Below are 11,722 nucleotides of genomic sequence, written 5' to 3'. Positions count from 1 at the left end.
TCTCTCGTGAAGCCAACACGGAAGTGACTTAAACTGTAATTCATCGACTGGCCGCTAGAGGCTGGCTCCAAAAGGGAGTCAATCCCATAGACTCCCCATGTTAAAATGCCCAACTTTACAGCAGAAAAAAACATGTTTACAGCCTGGTTCAAAAAGTGGTTTTGGTCTATATAGCTAATTTTGCCCTGCATGACAACTGTGAGGGGGGTGAATTTTTTTATAACTCATCCGTTTAAATTATATTTAGCCTTAAATTTTTGCATAATTAAGGGTGTTAGAGTGGCCACTTGAGTGACAGGTGGATTGCCGCTGCTGTCACCACCATCGAGCTAGGTGTGTGTGGTTTCAGCAACCTGCTCCCGCCTCTTTGCCCATTTTCGATTATCCGGGAGTGACGCGGCGGTGACAAGCTGGCGACGGCCGGCTCCGCCTATTTTAGGCTTCAAAAACGCTCTTCAGAAACCTACGGGTGACGTCACGGACACTACGTCCATGTTTTTATACAGTCTATGGTATGTCTATAACATCTCCAGGTCTCATTTCAACCCAAAATCAAAATGACTTATACTTTGCATAAAGCCCACAAAAAATACCGTTTTTAAATTGCTAAATAAATGTGATGTGATGTGACATGTGGCCAAGTATGGTGACCCATACTAGGAATTAGTGCTCTGCATTTAACCCATCCTTAGTGCACACACACAGCAGTGAACACACACACACCGTGAACACACACACACCGTGAACACACACCCGGAGCAGTGGGCAGCCATTTATGCTGCGGCGCCTGGGGAGCAGTTGGGGGTTCGGTGCCTTGCTCAAGGGCACCTCAGTCGTGGTATTGAAGGTGGGAGAGTGCTGTATATTCACTCCCCCCACCTACAATCCATGCCGGTACGAGACTCGAACCCGCAACCTTTGGGTTACGAGTCCGACTCTCTAACCATTAGGCCACGACTTCCCCGGGAAACAAAGAATCATGACAAATATTACCATGGCATGTAAATACTTCAAGATATAAATATTAGGTATTTTTTGCATAACAGTTACGAGAATAGTTTTTTGCTTTTTTTCAATTATGGGAATGAGAGTCACAGAAGTAGAGAACTCATGACCCTCCAGGAAATCCCTTGACTTGAGTTCATGTGCATTTTCTCAGTCGGGAAATTATTTTTCACGTGCGGTGCCAGTGATGATGCTTCTTACGTCGGTTTCGGAGAACCAGAGGACAAATATTTCAATCGATCGCTCAGGCATGGCACCGAAATCTGCGTTCTGATTCGGTTCTAGTACATAGCGGCTACATAGGTACCGGTGCCATATTGGTACTGGGTTTCAGTACCCAACCCTACCCATGAGGATTGTTGTGTTTGCAGTATGTGGGTGAGAGCGAGCGGGCCGTCAGACAGGTCTTCCAGAGGGGCAGGAACTCAGCGCCGTGCGTCATCTTCTTCGATGAGATCGATGCGCTTTGTCCTCGCCGCTCAGAGCATGAGGTAAGAGCGATCATCACACTTCACACGAGTTATCTGGTCTCTGAACTCTGAGCCAGCTCGTAATGCTGCTGTGTGTCTGCTGTCAGTCAGGAGCCAGCGCTCGTGTCGTAAACCAGCTGCTCACCGAGATGGACGGCATGGGGAACCGCCAGCAGGTTTTCATGATGGCCGCCACCAACAGGCCAGGTGACGAGAGTTATATTGACATGTTTGTGATGATTTTGGATGTCTGTAATGCGTATATGACTTCATGGCTGTTTGTAGATATCATTGACCCCGCTGTGCTCAGACCAGGACGACTGGACAAAACTCTGTATGTGGGTTTACCGCCTCCCGCAGACAGACACGCCATATTGGTCACGATTACTAAGGTAAACGCCATACAACCAAACATAATATCAACATGACCAGTTTTAATGAGGTGATATATGGGTCACCTCTGGATTGATTGACTCAAGTTCTTTCATGTTTCAGAACGGCACCAAACCACTTCTAGATTCAGATGTCAATCTTGAGGAAATTGCCCATGATGCATGTTGTGAGAGTTTTACGTAAGTTTGTAAATTGTTATTAGAGCGGTGCTCATACAATATAAGTATATAATTTTCCCACTCAAATCCTTGTATTAATTTCTGCTTTCACATGTTCTGCATCACAACAATGAAGAAGCAGGTCCTCTAAATAAGCGTATTTCTTCTGTAAGGCATCAGACATATTGAAACCGAACCTGCAGATTCCCTCTTTTCCATGCTGCGTTTTTCTCACGCATGTGCTGCAGTTTCAGTTGTGCCATCGTAATGCATTATGTGTTATGTACATATTGATGAGGTTACTGGCGATACTTGGCTCTAGTTCAGTGGTTCCCAACCCTGGTCCTGGAGGCTCCCCAACACTGCACGTTTCGCATTTCTCCTTAATCAAAAACACCTGATTCAGGCCATCAGCTCATTAGTAGAGGCTTCAAGACCTGAAATTGGTGTCAGAGAAAGGAGACATGCAAAATGAGTGTTGGGGTGCCTCAAGGACCAGGGTTGGGAACCATTGAACTAGTTATACAAGTTTGTTGATATACAAAATTGCTCCAACATCGCATCTTTTAAGAAACGCCAGATTTTTTTTTTTTCAGTAGATTTTGATTCCATAGGCTGAAGGGTGTTGATTGTGTTGTTCAGAGGTGCAGATCTGTCGGCGCTGGTGCGAGAGGCGTGTGTTAACGCTCTGCGAGTTCACCTGAGCTCACGACCAGCTCAAACACACACAGGTAACACACACACACACGATCATCTCGTCACAAACACAACAGGAGATCTGCATCTGACACAACAGCATGTCTTTAATGTTACAGAGCCGGCGAAGGACATCCGAGTGAGCCGAATTCACTTCGAAGATGCCTTCAAGAAGGTGCGACCGTCTGTGTCCAAGAAGGTGAGTGACAAGAATAAGCCAACCTCACCCTACACATTTAGCCAAAGAGATGACCGACATCTGTGATTGGCTGGACTGTGCTTTGATTCAATTGTAATCAATTGCATTAGCTACAAAATGCACACTAAAAACCAGCTGATTTTGTTGGTGTAGTTACTGTTAGGGGGGCGGTATTATCATCACTGACTTTATTTTCTTGAATTTTCTTTTAAATAAGTGGCTCTTTACATTCATTATGAAGGCGCTCTGAACAGAATGCATGAGAAATCCTTGAGCTGTGTGAAGAGTGGGTGTGATTTTTAATCGTGGGTTTTTATTTTCCTCTTTGCAGGACCAGATAATGTATGAAAAACTGAAAGAGACCCTCACAAGATGACAACCGTTGATCAGAAATCTACATTTGGATTCCATTTTTTTATTACTAAGAATAAAAAAAAAAAGAAGAAACTGAGTTTTCTCCTGATCATTGTTTTGTGCATTTGTCTTCGTTCAGGGGAGATTTCAGCATTTTTTTTTTTTTACATGATTAAACGTTTCATAAAGTTATATATGCAATAGTGTATATTAGAAACTGTTTCAGTGTTTTAACAAACCTTGCATGACAAGTTACGTTTTTTTTTTGTACATGTAGACTGAACTTTAGTTTTATAGATTTTTGCCTGTTGTGTTTCTGGAAAGGAACAGACCCTTAACAGAAAACACACGAGATTGTAGTTCAGTGTTTTTCTTTCAGAATGACAATATCATTCAAATGTATCCCTGACTGATCCATCATGAACTGAAGCACCAGCAATCTTTGAGAGGTTTGAGAAAGATGTTGTATGTGTGTGTGTGTGTATATATATATATATATATATATATGCGCACTACTAGTCCAAGGATTTGACACACTTAAACTTTTATTTCTTATATTAAACTTATATATGATGATTGATCTAAAACCTGCTTGAAATTGTTTTTTGCATACAGATATAAATTGTCTTATTTCCCAAATGAACAAGTTGTCAATTGTCTAAACCTTTGATCAGTAGAGTACTGCAATTCCACTATTCAGGGTTAAAATATATACATACAAAATATCAAATATTTCAGATGGACGACAGTAACAATCATTAGACACTAGCTCAAATTTATTAAGGCTTTTCAGTTCGCGTGATACAAAACAGATGTTGACCACTCAAAACTGCATTCAATGTTAGCCAAGGTGTGTCAATTCACTTGGTTAATTGATGAAATAAAGAAGTATAACAGAGGCTTGAACACACAGGCCTCTTCATCAAACCACCAGATTTGGGCGTCTATTAATGAGATGAGTAGCATTAATCACTTTGAGTACTTAAAGACCCACTGCACCTCTCCAAAACCTGAAACATGAGTCAGATTATCTGGACATTATCGGCCGATGCCGACCTTTACATTTAAAGCCTTTATCAGCAGATTCCGATAATGTTCTGATGGTATTGTGCATCCCTACTTCCACGCAGGAGTAAATGCAGAACAAAACAATTCCTTAAAACTAAAAGCGTCTGAATGTTCAGACCATGTGCAACAGAGGAGCTCAAATGTGTTGGTTCACAATTAAAATTCGACAGCACGCTTGCTAAAAACCAGAAAGTAACATGGCCTTTTCCTTTGTGTCACAGAAGCTGAAATGACGGCTAAAAATCGCTGCTTCGCTCTCTAGCAGGCGAAGGTTAAAACGGTCAGCGGCAGATGTCGTCCCGTCGCGGTCACTCCTGTTTGACATCTCCGGTCAGTCGTCTCTTCACGCGGGAGTACGGACTCAGTTCATCGTCCATGATAAAGTCATAAAGGACCTTCACCCATGACGTGTAGCACGGCAGGTCTCTGTAGTACTCCGCTGCGATTTTCTTCACCTGGTGGAAGGAACGGGACACAGCGTCTTAATACACTGGAGAGCATCTGTGTGTTTCATTAGCTGTGGTGCGTGATGAGCTGATGACGTACGGACAGTAGCTGATGTTCTGATATGAAAGATGAACTGCATTGTTTACATGCCTTTCGTCAGTCTGAGCTCACATGCACAGATTAGTTAATCTTTCACATCAGACTAGACTAGTCAGTCAATGATGCGGTTTGGTGATTCTTGTCTGTAACTAACCTCTTTGAGTAAAAACAATCTGAATTTTTAGTTGGCTTTGCCAGTGTCAACAAAACACTATTAGTGCTATAGTAACGTTCATAATAACAGGAATTTAAGGAATTATTTAAGGAATCAAAACAGTCAGTCTTATCGCCATAAGGGCAAAAGTTCAGTTCAGCATGCTTCCTGAGAGCATGTCGAACTGCTCAGGAACTGCCCCCAAAGTTCAAATTCAAAATACTGGATAGCATTGTTTCTCCAATGCTCTCCCTCAGACTCTACGTTCACACGGGTTGCCAGATTGAGGACAATGGAAGGCAACGAGCCTTACGCTGTAAATGAATGGGTTGATTTATCAGTGTTTTAACGCCTCTAGTCACACAGCTTTTTAGACGGATGCCGAGACTTTTTAGGTCGGGTACAACCCTCTACGCACACCTTTGAAATATAATCGCCATTGGCTAGTACCTTTTTTAGTTTACTCACCAGACTAATCGCTATTTTACAGACACACAGCTTCTCTTTGTTAAATGGCACAGCTTCTTAAATATCTGAATGTACACTCTTTAACTAGGGTTGGGTATCGTTTGAATTTTATTGATTCCGATTCTTATTGATTCCTAGTTTCGATTCCAATAAGATAAAAAAATCCAATATAAAAAAAAAGTCAAACATTTAGATGTCAAACATTTATTATGTCTTTTTACAAAGCATTATGTTGCAGCTGAATAGCACAAGCAAAAATCAGCAGCCTACAGAACACTGCAAGAGGAACGACAAATATGAAAGAAGTCAGTTTCGGCCCGGAACAACCTTTTCTACAGTGGAAATACACGGAGCGGTTCGAGAACGGACACAAACCGGGAACCAGTACCAGACCTCTCTCTGTTCTCTGTGCTCACGCTTGCGCTTCGTGTGCGCTGCACGCAAACGGTGCAAGTTCTTTCCGTTCCTGCACTTAAATCGTTTTTAATCACATTAAAATGCGAACGCAGGAATCGTTAAGCAGAATCGAAATGCATGCGTCTTATCGAATACCCGGTTCTTGGAAATTTGGAACCGGTTCTAAAATGGAACCGTTTTCGATACCCAATCCTACTCATAACATCAGTCAATCATGCATTATATTATGATAATTAAGCACTATTTAATGATAAAACTTTAGTTATTAGAACTAAAACTTGGTAACCATGTATGAATACATATTTGTCATTTTAACTGAACTTAGGACTGTTGGTCATTCAGTTTATGTAAAAAAAAAAAAAATAGTAATAGACAATAGTTAATATTATTAAAAGATAATACTACTACTAATTCTACTACTATACTAACAATATACAACGCACTAAGGATTGATGAGCTGCTGGGTTCATGAATTTATTCACGTTGTCAGTGTTCGCTCGAACTGATTTGCTGAAATTAAAACAGGGACCGTAATAGATGAGGGCCAGCCAATGAGATTGCCGTTTGTGCATTAGCTCCGCCCACGACCGGAGAAACCGGTAAATCTTCTGCTTGTTCTTAAAAGCTGAATAATTCCAAATGAACTCCTTTATTCTGACAGGAAAATACAACAAAGAATATGGTTTACATGTACCGCGTCGATTCAGAGTGGTATGTAAGGCTGTCGCTCTCTCGCTCTTTGCACATGTGAGAAACAGCGCTATCAGCAAAGCAACGGCGAGTCGTGTGCCTTCACACTAGAGTTTACGGTGTGTCAAATACAAGTACACCGCATCCATTGAGATGAACTGAAAGAGTACAGATCGCTTAATGGAGAGTGAAACTCTGAAGCGCTCAGTCAGTGTTCAGCGAGTGAAAATATATCTACGCTAAATTTATAATTAACCTCGAACACACACTGGCGAGTAAAATCTAAGAATTTATTAGCCAATGGCTAGATTTGGTCACATATGCGAGTGATTTACTCGTAATGTAGAGGGTTGGGGTAGAATCTTTAATCTCTGACTCAGTTTGTTTGCTGGCTTCCATGGCTAAAATACATGGTTTTTCACCAACTGGCAACCCGGGTGTGGAAATCCTATTGCAGTGGTTCTCAATTACAGTCCTCATGACCCCCCGTTCTGCACATTTTGTATGCGTCTCTTATCACTTCAGACGTTTGTTCTATTAGACCGTAAGTGCCCTGCGAAATGGACATCACAGGATATTCCGCCGTGATTCCAGTTCGAAGGGAGCGAATGTGTCCCATTCAGAGGGCATTAAATTATGTGAGACGTGAATTTAAATTGTATTTATTTACAGAGATATATTATGACTTCTCTAGTAAGTTTCGTCTGTGTGTGAAGACACTGCAGGTCGTGGCATACTGCAAGTCTGTGAATGAATGTTCCGAAGTGGAATGAATTTCTCATGCTCAGGGAGTAGGGAGCAATGAACACTGTGTAGGGACCCTATCAATGGTAACACAGTTCATGCATGGAGCTCTCTTCTAGCGAGCTGATGATCTGAATCAGGAGTGTTAAATAAGAGAGACATGCAAATTTTGCAGAGCGAGGGGTCGCCAGGACTGGAATTGAGAACCACTGTCCTATTGGGTAAACTGGCAGTGGGCAGAATCACACGGACCAAAACAAAAACAGACATTCTGACACAGATTGCACATTTCAAAGCAGAATAATTGACTGTAGTGTTGTTTTTTTTGAGAAAAAAGTATGTGAACTTGGCATGTTACGCTTAACATATTATGGTATTTTTATGCTTTAGTACAGGCAAAAAATTACATACAGCACCTTTAAGTCATAAGGAGGTGCGAGAGGATAAGCAAAATTCAAAATCTGATTGTGAAAAAATGGATGGAATGTTTTCATAGTATCATTCTTGATACTTTTCTCACATAGTACAAATGGGTCTTCATACATAAAAATATTGAGCTGCTATTATATTTTAGGAAAATGCTCAATCACAAGGTGATTATTATATTTGGGGTGGCATCGAAAAGTAAAACAAATAACTACTTAATTATTGAGATGGACTGAATAACTCATCTTACCATTGGTAGTCGGCGTCCTGGAACGCTAGGGAAGTCGTGGTGCTCGTTGTGGTACCCGACGTTGAAAGTCAGCAGGTTGAGGGATCCATAGTAAGAGTAGGTCTCATGGCCTTTGAGGAACATGTAATGTTCTGCGATGAAGTGTCCTGAGATGGGATGGAGACCCATTCCTAACATTGAGCCCATCATCATGTAGACCAAGGGCTTGGCACCACAGGTCCAGTAAAGCAGAGTGTTAAACGAGAGCTGTATGGCCACGTTGATGAGCTCTAGTTGACTGATGGGTTTGGGGTTGATGCAGAGGGGACGGATGGCGTAGAACAGCGGCTGGAACATGATCCAGAAGAGCTTGCGCAAACGGGTGCAAAAGAACCAGCCCTCGAAATCAGTGGGGATGTCGACATCCACGCCATCTCCACCCAAGTACCGATGGTGGTCCAGGTGGTAGCGCTTAAAGGATGCAGAGTAAGGCAGCCCAATGGGCAGATTGGCGAAGATGGCGAACCAGCGGTTCCATTTGGCACGGTTGTTGCCGAAAGCCGTGTTGTGAGAGATCTCGTGAATCGCTAGTGTCATTGAATGGTTTATGCAACTCCCGAACACATATGTCCAGAACATGACCCATTTCCACGGCAGGTCCTTCACCAAATAGAAGGCCAAAAACTGGACGGCAACCATCGTGCAGACGATCCATTTCAGCCTGGGGTCGGGTCCCATCAGAGACTTGATCTCTGGGTATTTAGCTGCCAAAATAACAAAAGACAACAATTGTAAATCTGAAATAGTCTGATGTAGAGGATGAGTGCATGCAAATTATGTCCATTTCCATGACAAATTAACGCAACTCGACACTAGTGGGATCTGATGCGGTGGCTCATGTCTCTGGCGTGCAGCAGCGTCATCCATATCTTAATATGCTTGAAGCCCATGTCATTTGCATAAAGCTTCCAAGAAAACTATGCAAAACACAGTAGAATTTAAATGCGAGCACTTTTCATACAAGGTATTTTATAATGCGAGTACTGACCGCTTTGAGGTAGGAGTGCTACTTTAAAACCTAATCCAGGGTTTAAATATTACATGAAGCAGCAGAGCAAGGTGACGACAGGTCTGGATCACAGCGAGCTGCACTCACTGTTACTGTTCATGCAACAGCGTATAAAGCAGACTGCGTGTCAGCACAGGTTTGCATACTGGATCATCTCCAAATCAGACAAACATGAGCTCACATGAAGAAGGTTTGCTTAACAAGTAAGGATGATGTGTTGTTTGGTTAAGACTGTCGCCAGTGAGCAGGAGAAATTAGCACACTCCATATACCATATTCAGTCCAGTGGGGTTTTTAAAGATAATAGTTTAATACAAAATGCAGCTTAATTCTTTATTCATAACAGCTGCAGCAGGATGTATAATCCATGTGAACAGAAAACGTAAATAATATAATAAATAACTGAAAATCTACAGAATCAGTTACCAGATGAGTGGTGTGTGTGTGTGTGTCAGTGAGGGCATCATGAATAAATCATTAATTAGCAACAGAGCAGTTTTGTGTTAAACACAGAATGACTGAAGTGAAGCTGCTGTAATGTTCATCCAAACTCCACATATGCTGGCTCATCAGCTTTCCCCATGCATTCATACGCAGGTTTATCAGTAAAGAGTTTATGTTACTAATAAAACAGCATGTGTGTGTGTGTGTGTGTGAGAGAGAGAGAGAGAGAGACATTCAGAATGAATGGAATCAGCACATTAGCTAGCCTTCCTCATGTGACTGTCACTCACCATTTTAACACTTAATACATAATTAACGGCTGAACAAACAAAATAGAGATCACATAGTTAAAAGAGACACAGAATTACACTATAACATACTATATTCGAATAGTTATGAAACTCGTTAGCCGCTAATATCGATAAAAGAGGCCGCGGTTTAACTGGTTAGCTAGCACGGCTTCATTTGTCACGAGATCACATTCTCCACGAGACCTCGCAAGATCCTCTGAATTCACTGAAGTTCAGTCGCTGTCGAGTGCAGATGTGCGGAGTTTGCTGCAAGTGTGCAGAGGAGGGCTGGAGTCGGGGAGTGGCCCTCACATAACGGTCGCCTCAGACCTAACGAACGAGCTAACACTCACACCACACGGCTTTATGTGGCTTAGTTAGAAAAAACTTAACACAGTAAAGATGGCACGGAAGCATTACAACAAAATAAAGCGCGCTTGGCTCATTTGAGTTTCCTCGGGAGATGACTGGCTATTGGAGTCACGGCTAAAGCACCACAGAGAGCAGATTACAGATCTCAACACCGCTGATATGTACCAGAAGCGACTTCGTTTAGTAGTTATAAGAGAAGAGGAGACCGCAGAGCGGAAAAGCGACTCACCCAAAATCTCTTTCCTCCGGTCGGCGTGAGGCTGGTCCGTATAAACCCACTCAAAATCCTCGCGAGCTAACGCTACGCGATTCCCCATTTCTACGCTAACGCTAGCTGTTACTAACTGTTAGTTTGCGGTAACGTTGCGTGTATTCGCTCAGGAAGTGAGTGCAGGAATAGCAGCGTTTTTTCCTCACACGGGTCTAACAGCAGCTGCTGGACAACCTCCCCTTCCTCGTTTAGCGTCTTTTCTTAGCGAAGATCTTTCGGTTTCTAGACGCGACACTCAGACTGAGTCGCCGCGGGGGGCGGAGCCTCTCTTTCTCTTCCCTGCAAGAAACGAGCCTTCACTTTACCAGCAGAGGTTTGCAACTGATTTCCTCTCACAGACTTTTATCCACAGCAAATATCTGATGCATGTGCACATAAGCTGTTATTTTTTACTATCTACAGAGATAAACATTTAACAATCATTTGCAATGAATCTCTGCTTAGACTGATGAAATTAGGAAGATCTAGGTCATTTCTTTCAGATTAAAATGGCGTCAGAACTACTTTGGTCTTGTAATTTGGGGGAAATGATGGAGTTAAGAAATGATCATTAAAGAAAGACATGACAAGAGTCTGCATATGACTGCATATGACATCTTTAAAATAACCAAAGAATCACACAATAACATTAAATGAGATTAAATTCTAAAAACAGTAGCATAGGTCAAGTGAAGCATTTTCACTCAGTCAAAAAATAAACTACATATGTATACTTGCAATGTTGCGTGCAATAGATAGGCTAGATAAAACTGAAATAAATTAAAAAGTTAATTTTGTCAGAATATACAGATATTTTGAATGGATGTCAATGGAGAAATATTCTCTTCACAATCAGATGGTGATCTAGCATCTACCAACAGGGACAAACACACAAAACCTTGACCTGATGTTCTCATGTGTCGCATATGATATTAATCGTTTGTTTGGTTTTGTTCCTTTTCATCCAAGGTTGGACAAAACAAAACTCCTTGCCCTGTGTACTGCTATAGCAGTATTGTATTTACAGAGCACATCTGCAGTACTTATAGAGTATACTTCATTTATGACTAAGCAGTATATCATTAAATGCGGTACATACTCTGACAGTGCAAGAATTTGGAAACAGTGACTGACTAGGAAACAGCCACTCTGTGAGATGTTTGTTTGTTTATTGCTAAATGTAGCTTAATACTAAAGATTAAAACCGCTCGTTCTCCTTGGTGACAGATATGGGTCATTACAGAAGAGGATGAGCACATAGCAGAGGTTATAATTTGACC

The 11,722-nt window shown here is 41.8% G+C and overlaps 2 protein-coding genes across 6 annotated transcripts in view; one reads left to right on the top strand and one right to left on the bottom strand.

Moving 5' to 3' along the window:
• nvl (nuclear VCP like) overlaps positions 1-4,528 on the top strand; it is a 17,491-nt gene extending 12,963 nt beyond the window's left edge. For 2 of the 5 annotated variants that reach the window (XM_016500320.1, XM_016500319.1), the window contains exons 17-23: positions 1,377-1,496; positions 1,583-1,682; positions 1,761-1,867; positions 1,971-2,047; positions 2,669-2,757; positions 2,842-2,921; positions 3,253-4,528. In XM_016500320.1, the coding sequence (XP_016355806.1) occupies positions 1,377-1,496; positions 1,583-1,682; positions 1,761-1,867; positions 1,971-2,047; positions 2,669-2,757; positions 2,842-2,921; positions 3,253-3,297 (618 nt within the window). In that variant the 3' untranslated portion in view covers positions 3,298-4,528. Of the gene's footprint in view, positions 1-1,376; positions 1,497-1,582; positions 1,683-1,760; positions 1,868-1,970; positions 2,048-2,162; positions 2,303-2,625; positions 2,758-2,841; positions 2,922-3,252 lie in introns of those variants that run through there. The other 3 variants (XR_001635422.1, XR_001635421.1, XR_001635423.1) reach the window with 3 other exon arrangements.
• Positions 4,529-4,606: 78 nt separating this feature from the next.
• Positions 4,607-10,714, bottom strand: degs1 (delta(4)-desaturase, sphingolipid 1). Its single transcript, XM_016500322.1, has 3 exons — positions 10,422-10,714; positions 8,039-8,781; positions 4,607-4,798 (listed from the first exon to the last, which is right to left on the bottom strand). Exons 1-3 carry the CDS (start codon positions 10,507-10,509, stop codon positions 4,652-4,654), a joined length of 978 nt encoding a protein of 325 aa, XP_016355808.1. The 5' UTR covers positions 10,510-10,714; the 3' UTR covers positions 4,607-4,651.
• Positions 10,715-11,722: the final 1,008 nt, after the last annotated feature.

Source organism: Sinocyclocheilus anshuiensis, unplaced genomic scaffold (genome assembly GCF_001515605.1).
Source record: "Sinocyclocheilus anshuiensis isolate Anshui unplaced genomic scaffold, SAMN03320099.WGS_v1.1 scaffold166, whole genome shotgun sequence".
Lineage (NCBI taxonomy): Eukaryota > Metazoa > Chordata > Actinopteri > Cypriniformes > Cyprinidae > Sinocyclocheilus > Sinocyclocheilus anshuiensis.
This window is presented reverse-complemented; position numbering and strand designations above follow the sequence as displayed.

Bases quoted from the DNA above. Each gene is read 5' to 3' on its own strand.
- degs1 (XM_016500322.1), bottom strand. From the start codon at position 10,509: ATGGGGAATCGCGTAGCGTTAGCTCGCGAGGATTTTGAGTGGGTTTAT. The intron at 8,782-10,421 runs GTGAGTCGCTTT...TTATTTTGGCAG, and splicing joins CCGGAGGAAAGAGATTTTGG to CTAAATACCCAGAGATCAAG. The intron at 4,799-8,038 runs GTAAGATGAGTT...TCCTTCCACCAG, and splicing joins CAGGACGCCGACTACCAATG to GTGAAGAAAATCGCAGCGGA.